A 13,026-nucleotide genomic window follows, 5' to 3' on the forward strand; every position below is an offset into this window, starting at 1 on the left:
CGGGTTCAAGCCTGACCGGTTCAAGTTCCCTGCGTAGTTGTGTGTCCTTGGAACAGGATGTATGGAACAATTCTGTCCCAGAAAACGGTCAGAACCGCCTGTGCCCTGCACACAGTTCCCGGGGCTTCTATTTATAGATTTGTTCTCGTCCATGAACGTCTGCATATTTAATGGCACGTCCCTTTTTGTTTGCTGTTAACTTTGTAATAATATATTTCAATATCTGATATAGCTAAATATCTCCCATTGTTCTTCATTTTAAGATTTTTTTTTTGTATTTTTGAACTTTGTTCACAAAATGAGTTTGCTATATGATTGACCTTGTCTGGTTCTAAAATAATCCTCTAATATCTTCACTATATACTTACATATTAATTTAGAGGGAAAGACATCTTCATATTGACTTTTTTATGTAAGAATGGGGTATGTCCTGTTTATGAGTGTTTTCTTCCATGCACCCTGGAAATATTTATTTTTTAATACAGATTTTTGCATACTTCTTAAATAGATTCCAAGACACTGTACTCCTTTTATTGCATTTGTGAATGGAATTTTTGAAATTTCATTATAATTTCTGTCTGGATGTTTGTACACATCGGATTATTTTTTAATCAGTGATCTTATCCTCACCACCTTATGAAAGTTTTCTATTGATGTGTGCAGTCATTTCTGCCAAGAGTGGTAACCTTACTATTTGGGTTTTCTATGAGAGTAGAACCCCAGTGTGCTTGTAAATTAGATGTTCTGCTTGAGAGAATATGTGAGACTCTCTGTCTGCATCCCCACCTTCTCCTCTTGTATCTCTCTGTCTGTGCTCTGGGTATTTGGCCTCACAGGCAAGGGGCCTGTTAGCCATCTGGAATGCTGGCCAGGGGCCAGGTAAGCAATGCTTCTGGTCCTTGCTTGTATCCCGAGAGAGAGTGTAACGTGGTAATGGAGGGCTGGCCAGCATTGACAAGGTCCTAGGCACTAAGAAAACAAAACAAACAAAATGAGAAGGAATCACACGTCAGACCTCATGAGATGCTACGGTAGGACTTGACTCTCTGGCCAGCAGAGAGAGGAGATCTGAGGTCCAGAGATGGCCCTGGGTGTTGGAGCAGACATAGAAAGCACAGCTTTCAGAGCTGCCGGAAGAGGGCTGGGGTAGTTTAATTGTGGAACACTTGCCTAGCATGTGTGAGGCCCTGGCTGCGATCCCCGGTGCTCCCAAACAACAGAAGACCTAAAGGAAATAGCCGAAGGTCCAGGGAGATGGCGCTCTTGCTCATTGGCACAAGGGCCTGAGTTGAGATTCCCCAGAACCAATGTAAAAAGACAGGCTTGGCAGCATGCTCCTAAGCTCAGCAATGGTGTGATGGGAGGCAGACAGAGACAGGCGGAGCCCTAGGGCTTGCTGGCTAGCTAGTCTGGCCTATGGGGTGAAAAGTTCCAGGCCAATGAGAGACTGTTGGGTCAGATTAAAGGTGAGAGGTGCCAGGTGGGAGGTACCAGAGGAATGACCTCTGAGGTTGTCCTTCAAAGCAACACACACACACACACACACACACACAAACACACACACACACACACACACACACAGGGCAGAGCAGGGCAGGTAGCCTGGAGCCTGTGAATATTCCCAGAGCTTGGAGCTGGCCCTGTGAGGGATGGAACAAAGAAGCCCGTGGTCCTGGCTAGTAGGAACTTACCATTGAGCCTGGGGAGACTCTCCTCTAGGTACTACATGGAAGCTTATTTGGAGGAGTGTAAGAGTCAAGACTAAGTAGGGAACCTTATGAGACTCTGAAACGTTTAAATAGCTGCAGAAATAATTTTTGAATTGTTTTTTTTTTGCAATGCAAATCAAACAGAAGTTGGAAAATAAGAATCACGAGGCTTTATGGATTTATGTCAGAAAACAGCCTGGCACTGAGCAAGTGAAAGATTATGACAAGTTAAAACCTCATTTTTCTTTCTTTTCTGCAAAAGAAAAAAAAAGTAATTGTGCCGGTCTTTTGCAGAATCACTTCGCGCGGAGCCAGAGACCGTTCAGAGCTGAAGCGGTGGCTCTGCCGAGCGGTTTCGTGTTCCAAACGTGCATATGTTGCACAGAGTGTCTAATTATTCTTAGGGACAATTACTGTCAGGTTCCAAAATGTGCTCAATGAGCAGCAATTGGTGTTTATTCAGCTTTTAAAAGCCTGTGCAAGGGAACAGTGGGTTATATTGTCTGCCTGAAGAAGCACTTCGCCACCCGGAAACATCTGCCTTCTATTTAAAGCCGCAGTGAAGGAATGGGAGTGTATTTCAGATATACTCCCTGAGCGTCGCACACCAAAGAAAGGAGGACGGAATTGGAGCTGAAGGTGGTTTCTGGGACCCACCCTGCTCTGCTGGTCCCTGCTGGGAGGGGCCTGTGGCCCCCGGTGGGTAGGGAAGTCCCAATTCTGTTGACTTTGCTTACTCTGATGTGGGCACACATTGAACCTGACAGCCATGCCCTAGATACAGCGCTTGAACTTGCTCAGGTGAGGCCAAATGAGCTGTCAAAGTTGGGGTCTGTTTCTCTGAATTTCTCCGCTTCTTGTTGCTTGGCATCAGTGCGTGACCCTGAGTTCTCTATGCGGTAACCGTGTCCACTCCCGGCTGTCAGGAGGATACAGTGAGGCCATTGCTATCCGTGTGGTGTGTTGTAAACTTTCTGTGAGGGACAGTGTCTTAGCTATCTATCTCGCTGAGTGAACACGCAGCAGCTTAAACAGACCAAATTCCTGTAGGGCAGAAATCTGGGTGTCCTTAGCTGGGTGCCATCCTGTGCCAGGGACCGCAATCAGGGATGGGCTGAAGTCTCACGGGAAGGCTTCATTGCTGAAAGATCTGGTTTGGAGCTCACATGGTTGTTGGCAGAATTCTGTCCTTTGGGGATATTGGACCAAGGGCCTCAGTTCTCCTCTGGTTGCTGGCTAGAATCTTCTCGGTGTCTTACAGTGTGGGACTCCTAATATTCGGGACAGCCAGCAAGGGTGAGTTAGTTGAAAACAAATTACAATCCTCTATAACTTAATCACACAGGTGACAACCTACCACCTTTGCTATATTCTGTTGGTTAACAGAAAGAGTCAGACTAAAATTCCAACCTGAAGTTTGAGGTAAGAGGATCGTTCACAAGTTGGAGGACCGTGGGGGACTAACAGAGACCCTGCCTAAAATCCCTGGGCCCCAGCAAGCAAGCAAAGGCGGAAACAAATGACGTCCCACCTTCCTGTGAGGGGAGGCCATTACACTGGGAACCACACCAGAGACTGTCTATTGCCCGCTGCTACTGTTTTAACTATTCTTACAGGACATGGTTAAGAGGGTGTTAAAGTTCCCAGGTCTGCCGCTTACTGTGTGACCCAGGCAGGTCTCCTGGCCATTCTGAGTCAGTCTCCCCACCTGGACCTGCTGTCTCCACAGGACTATTGTGATCCTAAATGAGAAAGCCCATATGCAGAATGCTAAGCAGTTGGGAAATGTCAACGCCTGGCTGTTCTTTTCATCCTGGCCTCTTTTTTTTCCCCTCTTGAAATAACATTAGACTTTTTGAATATCAGAATAGCTCAGAGCTCCCCAGTACGCTCAGATTGGGTTATTCATGTGGAAATCCCAGTCCTGTGGGTGGCTTCCTGGGTATAGAACTTCAGTTCGACTGGATGTGGAGCTCCAGGTCCCCCCCCCCACTACATATACCCCCACCCACATTTGCTGAGACCTCAGGGCCAAGGAATGCAGCTCTAGGACCTCAGTAGAACCCAGTTTCTTGGTACAGCGAACCCTCTCAGAACGGGCCTGGTGAAGGTCCCAACAGTGTCCCTCCTGGGCCTCTTCCTGTAGAAGGCTGGCTATGGTGGTGACCATGGCTATGGGTGTGCTAGATGGACCCACCTCTGTATTTCTAGTTGAGGTTCTGAAGACAACTCAGGTCTTTCAGAGTCCCAGTCTCAGAGGGCAGATTTGGAGATGGGGCCTTTGGTCTGAGTGCCAAGCCATGCCAAGCAGACAGCGGGCTACCCTGGCTGTATGGAGTCACAAGCTCTGCCTTCTGGTCACCTTGCCTTCTGGTCTTTCTCCCCACATCTTGCTGTGATTGACGGCTGCACTTCCCCGCTGCTGCCGGCTTTAAGGCACAGAGTACAGACAGAAAGTCACTGAGGGAAACACAGCAGGCTGCCCCCCTACCTTCCCCCCCTTCCTCCTCCTCTGACCAGAGCCCCCCACCCCCGCCTCCTTTCAGCCCCCCTCCCATCCCTTGCATCCGCAGAATTGGTTCTTGGTTCCACTGTTGACCCCCAAAGTTGTAGGAGACCCTTCAGGAGTAGATGAGCCACCAGCAGTTAACTCTGTCATTCTAGGGGAGAGAGGCTGGCTGTGGGGACCGTGTCCTCTATTGTATTTCAAGTCCTTATAGTGTCTAAGGAAAGCACTTCCCATAACAGTTACCTTGTTATAGGTGAGAGCTCAGGTCCTTTATTAGAGAGTCAGGTGCCAGGAGCTTGGGAACTAGTAATTTTAGTAAAAATGGTTATTGCTATCCTGAAGGTTATCTTTAAAAAAAAAAAAGATTTATTGATTTATTATGTATAGTGCTCTGCCTGCATGTATGCCTGCAGGCCAGAAGAGGGCACCAGATCTCATTACAGATGGTTGTGAACCATCACTTGGTTGCTGGGAATTAACCCCAGTCCTCTGGAGGAGCAGCCACTGAGCCATCTCTCCAGCTCCAACTATCACGAAGGCTTAGCAAACTAGTGCCCACACGCTGCATGCTTATCCCCAGCCTCAGCCCCTCTTCCTCAGGGAGGGATCAGGATCAGCGATCTCAAAAGCCTGGGCTCCGACCCTGAAAGGGGCTACAGCTTAATGTCCTAGGAGACTGCAGCAGAGATTTGGTATAATTTAATGTACCAACTTCTCCGTAGTGACAGCTGCTCATCCCTCCTTCCTCTCACATACGAAGACTGTTGCATGAGAACGTGGTTTTCTCTCTCGTGTTGTGTTTTGATGATTAGGAAACTACACTGCCTGCTTGTGAGGGGCACAGCTGGGCCCTCCAGACGGCAGTCTTCCCGGCATCACAGCCACGAGTGTGTGCTCCGCACAGCTTGGCCTCTTGACAGCAGATGTGAAATGGTACAGCCGGAATCTTCCTTTGGTTCCCACAGCTGTCACCCAGCCGCTGGAAGGCTGTGGGTTTGGGAGGAACCAAGCGAGTGAACGTGAGGGTGATTGCAGGAAAGGCCCACGCTCACCCTTTCCTGCCCCCAGGGCCTAGAGAGGAGCAGGCACGCCAGCCTCTGCTGCTCTTTAGGAACACCAGCTCTGGTTGTGCTGTATTCATACTGTGCTCTTCCAGAAGTTTCTGTGTTGCTCTAGCCCAGTGCCCATAGCCATGATATTCTCTGACATCCCTCGTATGAGGCTCGAAGAGTAAATTGCTTTCCTAGAATAAAGTTTGCCCTTGAGATCTGTGTTTCCAGTAATAATGAGTCTTTCTGCAGGTGCTGTTGGTGGAGGGGGTGGGGCAGGGCTCAGAGACTCTTCTCAGCATCTCCTCACAGAGAGCACAGCACTGAGACTTCCTTGTCCTCTGAACTTCTGACATTGCTGTCATATTTATCATCTTGTTGACACTGTTGGGATTTTAAAAAATTAATTTGACTAAACCAGAATCAAGCCTTCAGATTTCATTTTGTGTCTTTAATCAATACTTATAATAGTCTTTTTTTTTCCACTTTATTTTTGCATGCTGGTCTCCCTCCCCGTTTTTGTCTTATTTTGAGCACTTAAAAGAATTTTTGAGATAGTTTGTCTATAAAGTTTTTCTTCAAAAAGCAGATTTTGTGATGAGTCTGTTTCATTTTTTCTGTGGCTTTGTTAGGCAAGTCCCTCAGAGTATGGCTGTAGCAAATTCTATTCCAGCTTTAAAGTCTTTCTTAGTAATGCCGGTTGAATTCTTTACTAAACAGAAAGAAACATAGATGATGTGTTAACTTGTGCTAATATCTTTAGCAGTCTCAGGAAACGATCACGGGCATATAGGAAGAAAGAGACAGCAGTTCAGCCTCAGACCAGAGGGGAGAGGGGATCGGTGAAGCGTAAACCTAATGGAAGATCTACGCAAAACACCTTAAACCCAGACAGAAGGTCTACACAAAACACCTTAAACCAGACGAAAGGTCTGCACAAACTGTGAAGGCTCCTCTGAGCTGTAAGGCCCTTCCTAGTTGCAAAAGCAAACTGACAATTCTTCCAAGGATATAAAATAGTTCGACCCTTCAAAACACTCCCTCAAATTTGAGAAATACTCAGATGAAACATTAAGCTTCAAATGGTTTACAAAATCTTAAAATTAATGCAAAATCTCCCAAAATAAATTTGTTAAAATGTTTCTAAGATTAATTAGAAACCCTCACCCCTACAAATGCCAATAGGATGTCAGAGAGAAAACAGAACAAACAAAACAGGACACTTGACAGGGATGAAAAACTCTCAATGAAGAGTTTCATTTTAAACCAATTGCTCATTAGGCCAGGTGCCCGGCAGCCTCGAGGTTGCCACTAAGTGAGTGCGGGTTTGTGGGCTACAGAACCTACTCACAGGGTAGCTCTCCCTCCTCCCTGCTCTGATTGTTCTCAGGCAGGTGGATCTTTGCCGACAAGCTATTTAAAGTCGTCTGAGACGGTGGGTGGCCTAGAAATCATAACTGAAACATTAGGTCAAGTTCCATTGGCTTACACACATCTGTTCTGTTTCAGAGAACAGCCCATCTTCACCACGCGAGCGCACGTCTTCCAGATTGACCCCAGCACCAAGAAGAACTGGGTGCCCGCGAGCAAGCAGGCCGTCACTGTGTCCTACTTCTACGATGTTACCAGGAACAGCTATCGGATCATCAGCGTTGATGGAGCCAAGGTACTGCCCCACCAGACCGTCTTGACGTCCTCCCTTGGTTTTGTCCAGAGCAGTATGGTACCTTGGAGGGGAAGGCTGCATCCCCAGCGCTCTGTCTTATCCCAGAGCTTACCATAATGTCTGCATAATCACGCATCTTGCTCTTTCTTTTCTACCTAAAATCATACAAATGAGTGAAAAGCAGATTTCCCTGTTACCCCACTGTCTTCCTAATTAACATTTTAATGCTCGTGCAGTGATTACATTGAGGGCCATCGTGATCTTAATTTCTTTACGATGTCTTCAGTTTCTTGCTGTTGCAGATACTAAGCATTCCCATGTAGTGAATAACCTCAGTTGTTGATTATATACCTATTGCTTCCTTTGGACTGTTTCCTTGGGGTAGATTCCTATAGGTAATATTACAGGTCTTGCTTTTAACCCTGTATGGCCCTGTGTGCATGCCTGTGACCAGAGCGCTTTCCCAAAGCTTCTTTCCTGCAGCCCATGTGAGGGTGCTGGTTTATTCCACCGTTGTAATCAATGAGTATTTCCTCTAATCTGGTTCTGGCATTATTAGACATGGGAATTGGTTTTCATTAAATAATTTGGGAGTATTTCTTTTCTTTTTTTTAAGAGTAGGATGATGTTATGTACTCCAGGCGAGATGTGAGCTAGAGGTGATCCTCCTGCCTCAGTCTCCTGCAAGCTGGCATGACAGGCATGTACCATCATATTTGACTTAGTATTTCTTATGATACTTTTTGTTCCTGGCATTCCATTATTTTTGCTCCCTATCGGTATTTTTGCCATACTATTTGAGGAAAGAGAATGAAGGAATGCCAGCAGAAGTACTCCCATGTCTTTGAAATTAAATAAACCTCTGCATTATAGTCGTCTGTCTGTCTGTCTGTCTGTGTCCACTGTGTGAGTTATTTTTCTATGCTATCACCTGATATTCGGTGTGTTTGAAGGTAAAATCCCCTTTTTGTCTACACAAATCTCTATTTTTATTTTCTAGTATTTATTTTCTAGTATTTATAAAAACCAGAGTTTGTCTTCTAGTTTTTGTTTTGTGTGTGTGTGTGTGTGTGTGTGTGTGTGTGTGAACTTTTGCCAGGCAGTGGTGGCACATGGCTTTAATCCCAGCACTCAGGAGGCAGAGGCAGGATAATCTCTGAGTTCACCACCAGCCTGGTCTACAGAGCAGATTCCAGGACAGCCAGGGCTACACAGAGAAACCCTGTCTCAAAACAAAGAAAGAAACAGCAGCAACAAAAACCAAAAAACCAAACCAAAGAAACCCTGCAGCTCTTGACCTAGTGCCCCTGCAGCATCCCTTTGGCTGGGCGCTCCTTCTCTAACTGTCTGTGGTCCCCTGTGGATTCTGCCTCTAGGTCAGCTTTCCTAGACAACAGGAGGTAAAGAATTGAGAGCTGAGCAGTAGCGCCCCCTTTAGACGACCCCCCAGGTAAGACGTGAGACCTGCCAGGGCTTCCACGTCTGTTTCAGGCCCCAGCTTTCCTCCCAATGTACCCTTTGGGCTTTTATTCAGCCCCGCGATGTCTAGAGCTGAAGCTGAGTGGTCTCCTGGTCCTCTCTTTCTCTTCCAATTTCCACAGCCCTTCCTCCTTCAGCAGAGGACCCAAACTGTCTTCACTTTTTATAGCTGAGGTCCAGGTCCAGGTAGTGAGGTATATTCTGGGGAAGCGTAACAAGCGGGTGCTGGTCCTGTCCCCACACTGGCAGGTCCTGACTTGCTGGGTTGGCTCAAGGTTCACTCTGACAAGCAGAGAAGCATTTCCTGACATTTTTCAGGCAGGGACTTTGTGGCCCTTGTCATTTTAGAGAACAGCAGTCGGTCTGATGAACTTTCGATGAGACTAAGGAAATAGTTCTCCCACCCAAGCAGCTGAGATAGACCATCGGGGACGTGGTAAGGGGTAGCTAGTAGCAAGGAACTGTGACGATGGCGGACAAGTAACAGCGCCTCATTTGTAACGAAGGACTGCTATCCGAGCGATGCCTTGATTTCAAAGTTTTAGCTTATTTTCACTTCTGGGAGGCACAGTGGGGCTGCAGCTGTAATTACCTCTTCTCTGTGCTTCTGAGCCGGAGCCGCTTGGGCTCTTTCCAGGGTGTTCTGACAGGGATGGAGAATCAGGCTGACCTGCTCGCTTTCATCCATAGGTTCTGTCAGTACAGCTACCATCCTCAGGTGGGTTTGCACTCTGAGTTATCCGAGGACTTACTGGACTTAGCTCTAGATAAAGCAGCGTCCTTACAGCTCAGTGAGTTGGTTATTAGCGAGGCTTTTTAGGAATTTGTCAGATTGTCAGCCACCGAATCATTTCTGCCTCTGCAGTTCCTGCAAGCTGCGGCAGCGTGGTGGAGTCCAGGCCAACTGAAATGGCTCGGAGGAGTCAGATGGGCGCGGGAAGGTGAGCGGTGTGGTAATTGTGCAGTAGAGGTAACTCAGGATACCCGCTGAGTTAGAGAGGCACTCGGGACTGGAAACGTAGACTGGGTAGTACCACTGAAACCCAGAGACCGAGACGGAGCATCTCAGGCTCCCTCCCCGCCACGTCTCCTGTCACCTTGTGTTCTAGAAGTCCACCTAGGGTTCCAGCTTGACCACTGCAGCGCAGAGAACCGTGGCAGAGCCTCGTCTGGCAAAGGAAGCAGAAGGCCAGGAAGTGTGGGGATGGGTTAGACTTAGTCCCTGAGTTATTTACCCTTGCAGCCAGGAGCTGGGGACAGGGCCATGTCTGGTCTGAGTAGTACTAGATGTTGTTCCAATGCCACCACAGCCCAGCTGGACTCTCTCCCTTGACCCCACAGCAAGTAAGACACACAGGCAACATCTAAGTGAACCTGCTTCCAGCTTCCACAATTAGGCGGGGGTGGGGGGTGGGAACAGAGCCTCAGACCACAGTAGCTATTACCCACCCACCTTGTCCTTCTCTGCCCAATCTGAAGTCTGGATGTCTTGAGCCCCAGCTCCTGCTCTGTCTGAATACTCTAGATTTCTTGGCCTTCCTTGCTGTGGCTGCAATAATGTAGCTGATTAATAATAATGAGCTGATTGCTTGGCACTGTGCTGGCCTGAGGCCGCCACTTCTTCCTGGCTCTGGTCTGTAGTCTCCCCTCAACATCTCTGTGCAATCAGAAAGGGCTCATTTCAGATTGTGAACATGCGTTGTGGTTCCATGTTCACTTAGGCCTTACATCCCACAAATCCCACAAATCATACGTGCAAGGTCCAGGTACCTTCCTGTGGGCTGACTCCGGCAGGGATGCACTCATGCCCCCGGAAATCATGGCTGACTTATCACTCCGCTGTTGCTGCATTCTCCACCACGTGAGAATGACTTTTATTTAGGGCCTTTGATTGTAAATGTTGATCTGAACTGGGAACCATATCTCAGCTCATGGGCTGTACCTTGATTACCCAAGGCAGGCCTAGGTCCTGCTTCTCTTTGTTGGCCTGGACATGTCAAACCTGTGGCCTCTAACTCGTGCTTGGCATGTGTAGGTCTGCTGTGCCTCCCAAGGCACGGGGTATTGCTTACTAGGAAAACATCCTGTCTCATCCCTCTTGGATGGAGAAGATGTACTTTTGTCAGTTGCTAGGACGGAAAGGGACTCATTTTGAGCTGAGGCCACACCAGATGCAGTGGCTCCATGAACTCAGCAGCTGGAAGGGCACAGGCTCTCGTGGAGGGAGGGGCTGGAACCAGCAGCGGAGCTGCTGTCATCCTGTCCCAGGCACGGCGAGCGCCTCTTCCCTGAGGTGACCAGAGGGCCCCCCCTACCTGAGAGCACATGGGCTGCTTACTGCAGGACAATCCCGTTCCACCCTGTTCTTCACTTTTCTTGAACCATAAAGACATTTCCTTTGTCAGGCATGGTATGGCATGTCCAGTGTGGCCTGAAGACATGGCCTGCTGAGAGCCCTGCTGTGTTCTACCTCAGCATTCCCCAAGCCCTGGGAGTGATGTGGGTCCGATGTCTATGTGTGGGACTCCTGGATACTTGTTCCCTGTGTGTGAGCTTGGGAAGAGGTATACTTGGGGTGCTTACTTGTCTCAGAGCCAAGCTACAGTGGGTAGCACCATAGACATGATGGGGAGGGAGCTGTGATGGGGGTGTAGCTGTGATGGGGGTGTAGCTGTGATGGGGGTGTAGCTGTGATGGGGTGTAGCTGTGATGGGGTGTAGCTGTGATGGGGGTGTAGCTGTGATAGGGTGTAGCTGTGATGGGGGTGTAGCTGTGACAATGTCAGGTCTGGCTATCCCTCTCTGGGTGTGTACAGAAGGATAGTGAGCAAGGGCCTGGCCACTGCCAAGGGCAAGCCTGTTAACTGCTATTGGACAGATGGGGGCCACAGAGTTACTGAGCCTAATTCCCAGCTCCTTAGAGCACTGCCGTGAGCCGTGGCTGTCACAGTACCCACACGAGCGTGCACAGAATGGCCGGCTCCGTGATGAAGCTCCATCCCCAGAGCACATGCTAACTGAGCCATCGCAGCCTCAGTTTCACTGTGGGTTTGGAACTCTTTGTGGACCAAGTTCATCACTGCCGTCCTTATGAGAAGCTGCCTGCGCCTGTGGGCAGGGCTTGCCTGGCGCAGGTACTTCTCCCGGGGACTCTGGATGACTCTCCTGCCCTTGGCTCCTGGCTATTTATGGGATCACAGGAAATCTACATTAGCAGAGACCTGAGAGGCCGTCTGTTCTACAAATATTAGCAGTGCTCACTGTGCCAAAAGTTCTGCCTGACTGTGGTGGTTCAAAGGAGAGAAGCAGCTGGAACCCTAGAATGCTTAGGGTATTCTAGGAATGGAAAGTTGCTTTCAGAAAACACAATCAGGAGCCAGTAAGATGGCTCAGCAGGTAAGGGTGCTTGCTGCCAGTCTTTGAAGTCTGGGCTTGGTCCCGGAGACCCACACGATGGAAGGCAAGAGCCAGCTCCCAAAAGTTGTCCTCTGACCTCCATAAATGCACAGTAGCGTGCATGTACTTCCTCCCCTCCCCCCCCCTCTCTCTCTCTCTCTCACACACACACACACACACACACACACACACACACAGGTGTAATATTAAAAAACCAAAAACAAAGGTTCTATCTTCTCTCCACCATTATAGTTTCCTCTTTTGAAAAAAATGTCGAGCCCCTTTGTTAAGAGAGTGAGTTTCTGGAATGTTCAGACCACACAGTAGGTTTTCTATGAATGTCAGATTTCTTTTCTTTCATCTCTGAGGCACGAAGGAGACAAAGGACAGGAAGGAAGCATCTTGCTAATCCACGTTGGGAGTGGGCAGCCACTTTCTGGTTGTGTAGCCTCTCGTGTGTAGAACTCGTGTAGAACTCTCCACTAAGTTCTTCCAGCCTCCAGCTTCATCTTCCCAGCTGGCCTTCTTCCAAGACCCTGTCACAGTGTTTGGGGCATCCTAAGAAAACTTGATTCAAGTGCCCTGCTGGGACTGGATCTTTCATCAGGGCTGCATTCCATGTGGAAGTTGCAGAGAGAACTCGGGAGGTGTTTGGAGGAGTCAGCAGCCCACCTTAAAATCTGTGCGTGGGATGCCATACAGAGGAGACCTCTCCCCACTGGGTGTGGGCTTCTCCCCCAGTCGTCTCTTCCCTTGTGCCCTGGAGGTCTGCTCTTCCCTGTCTGTCAGCATGTCCTCATTCTCCTACTCCAGCGCCATCTCTGCCTCTGTCTGTGTTTGTCACCTGCTCCTCCTCACTTGTGTCTTGGTGGCAGTTCTTTGCCCCAGGCTTCTAGTCCTCTTCCTCTGTGACCTTCCCACTTCTGTGACCCTTCCTTGCTTGCCCCACAGTCTCCTTGAGCCCACCTTTCCTCTAAGATTAGATTCTACAAGTACAGCCAGCCCCTCTGTCCTCGGTGTGACTTGCCAGTGTCTCGGGCTACATCCTCTTCTCACCCTGAAGACGAGCCTCCCTAACAGTTCTGTTACGGGCTTGAGTAACAGTTAACGTTGATGTATTAATACTAAAGTGGCCCCTCGTGCATCTCCTACTCAGTTGACATAGGTCCCGTAGCACAGAGGCCCTGTATACAACTCAAAAAGCTCATGGCAGATTGAA

At 48.6% G+C, this 13,026-nt stretch overlaps 1 protein-coding gene across 5 annotated transcripts in view; it reads left to right on the top strand.

The window, feature by feature from the left end:
• Nucleotides 1-13,026, top strand: part of Homer2 (homer scaffold protein 2) — a 102,771-nt gene that overhangs the window by 49,775 nt on the left and 39,970 nt on the right. For all 5 annotated transcript variants that reach the window (XR_007593942.1, XM_050154075.1, XM_050154076.1 and 2 more), the window contains exon 2: nt 6,777-6,933. Coding sequence is in view for 3 of the 5 variants with exons in the window: in XM_050154075.1 (XP_050010032.1) it covers nt 6,777-6,933 (157 nt within the window). In the remaining 2 variants the exon portion in view is untranslated. The remainder of the gene's footprint in view (nt 1-6,776; nt 6,934-13,026) is intronic.

The sequence above is a fragment of the Alexandromys fortis genome, unplaced genomic scaffold (genome assembly GCF_014885135.2).
Source record: "Alexandromys fortis isolate MF-2015 unplaced genomic scaffold, M_Fortis_MF-2015_v1.1 scaffold_86, whole genome shotgun sequence".
NCBI classification, from domain to species: domain Eukaryota; kingdom Metazoa; phylum Chordata; class Mammalia; order Rodentia; family Cricetidae; genus Alexandromys; species Alexandromys fortis.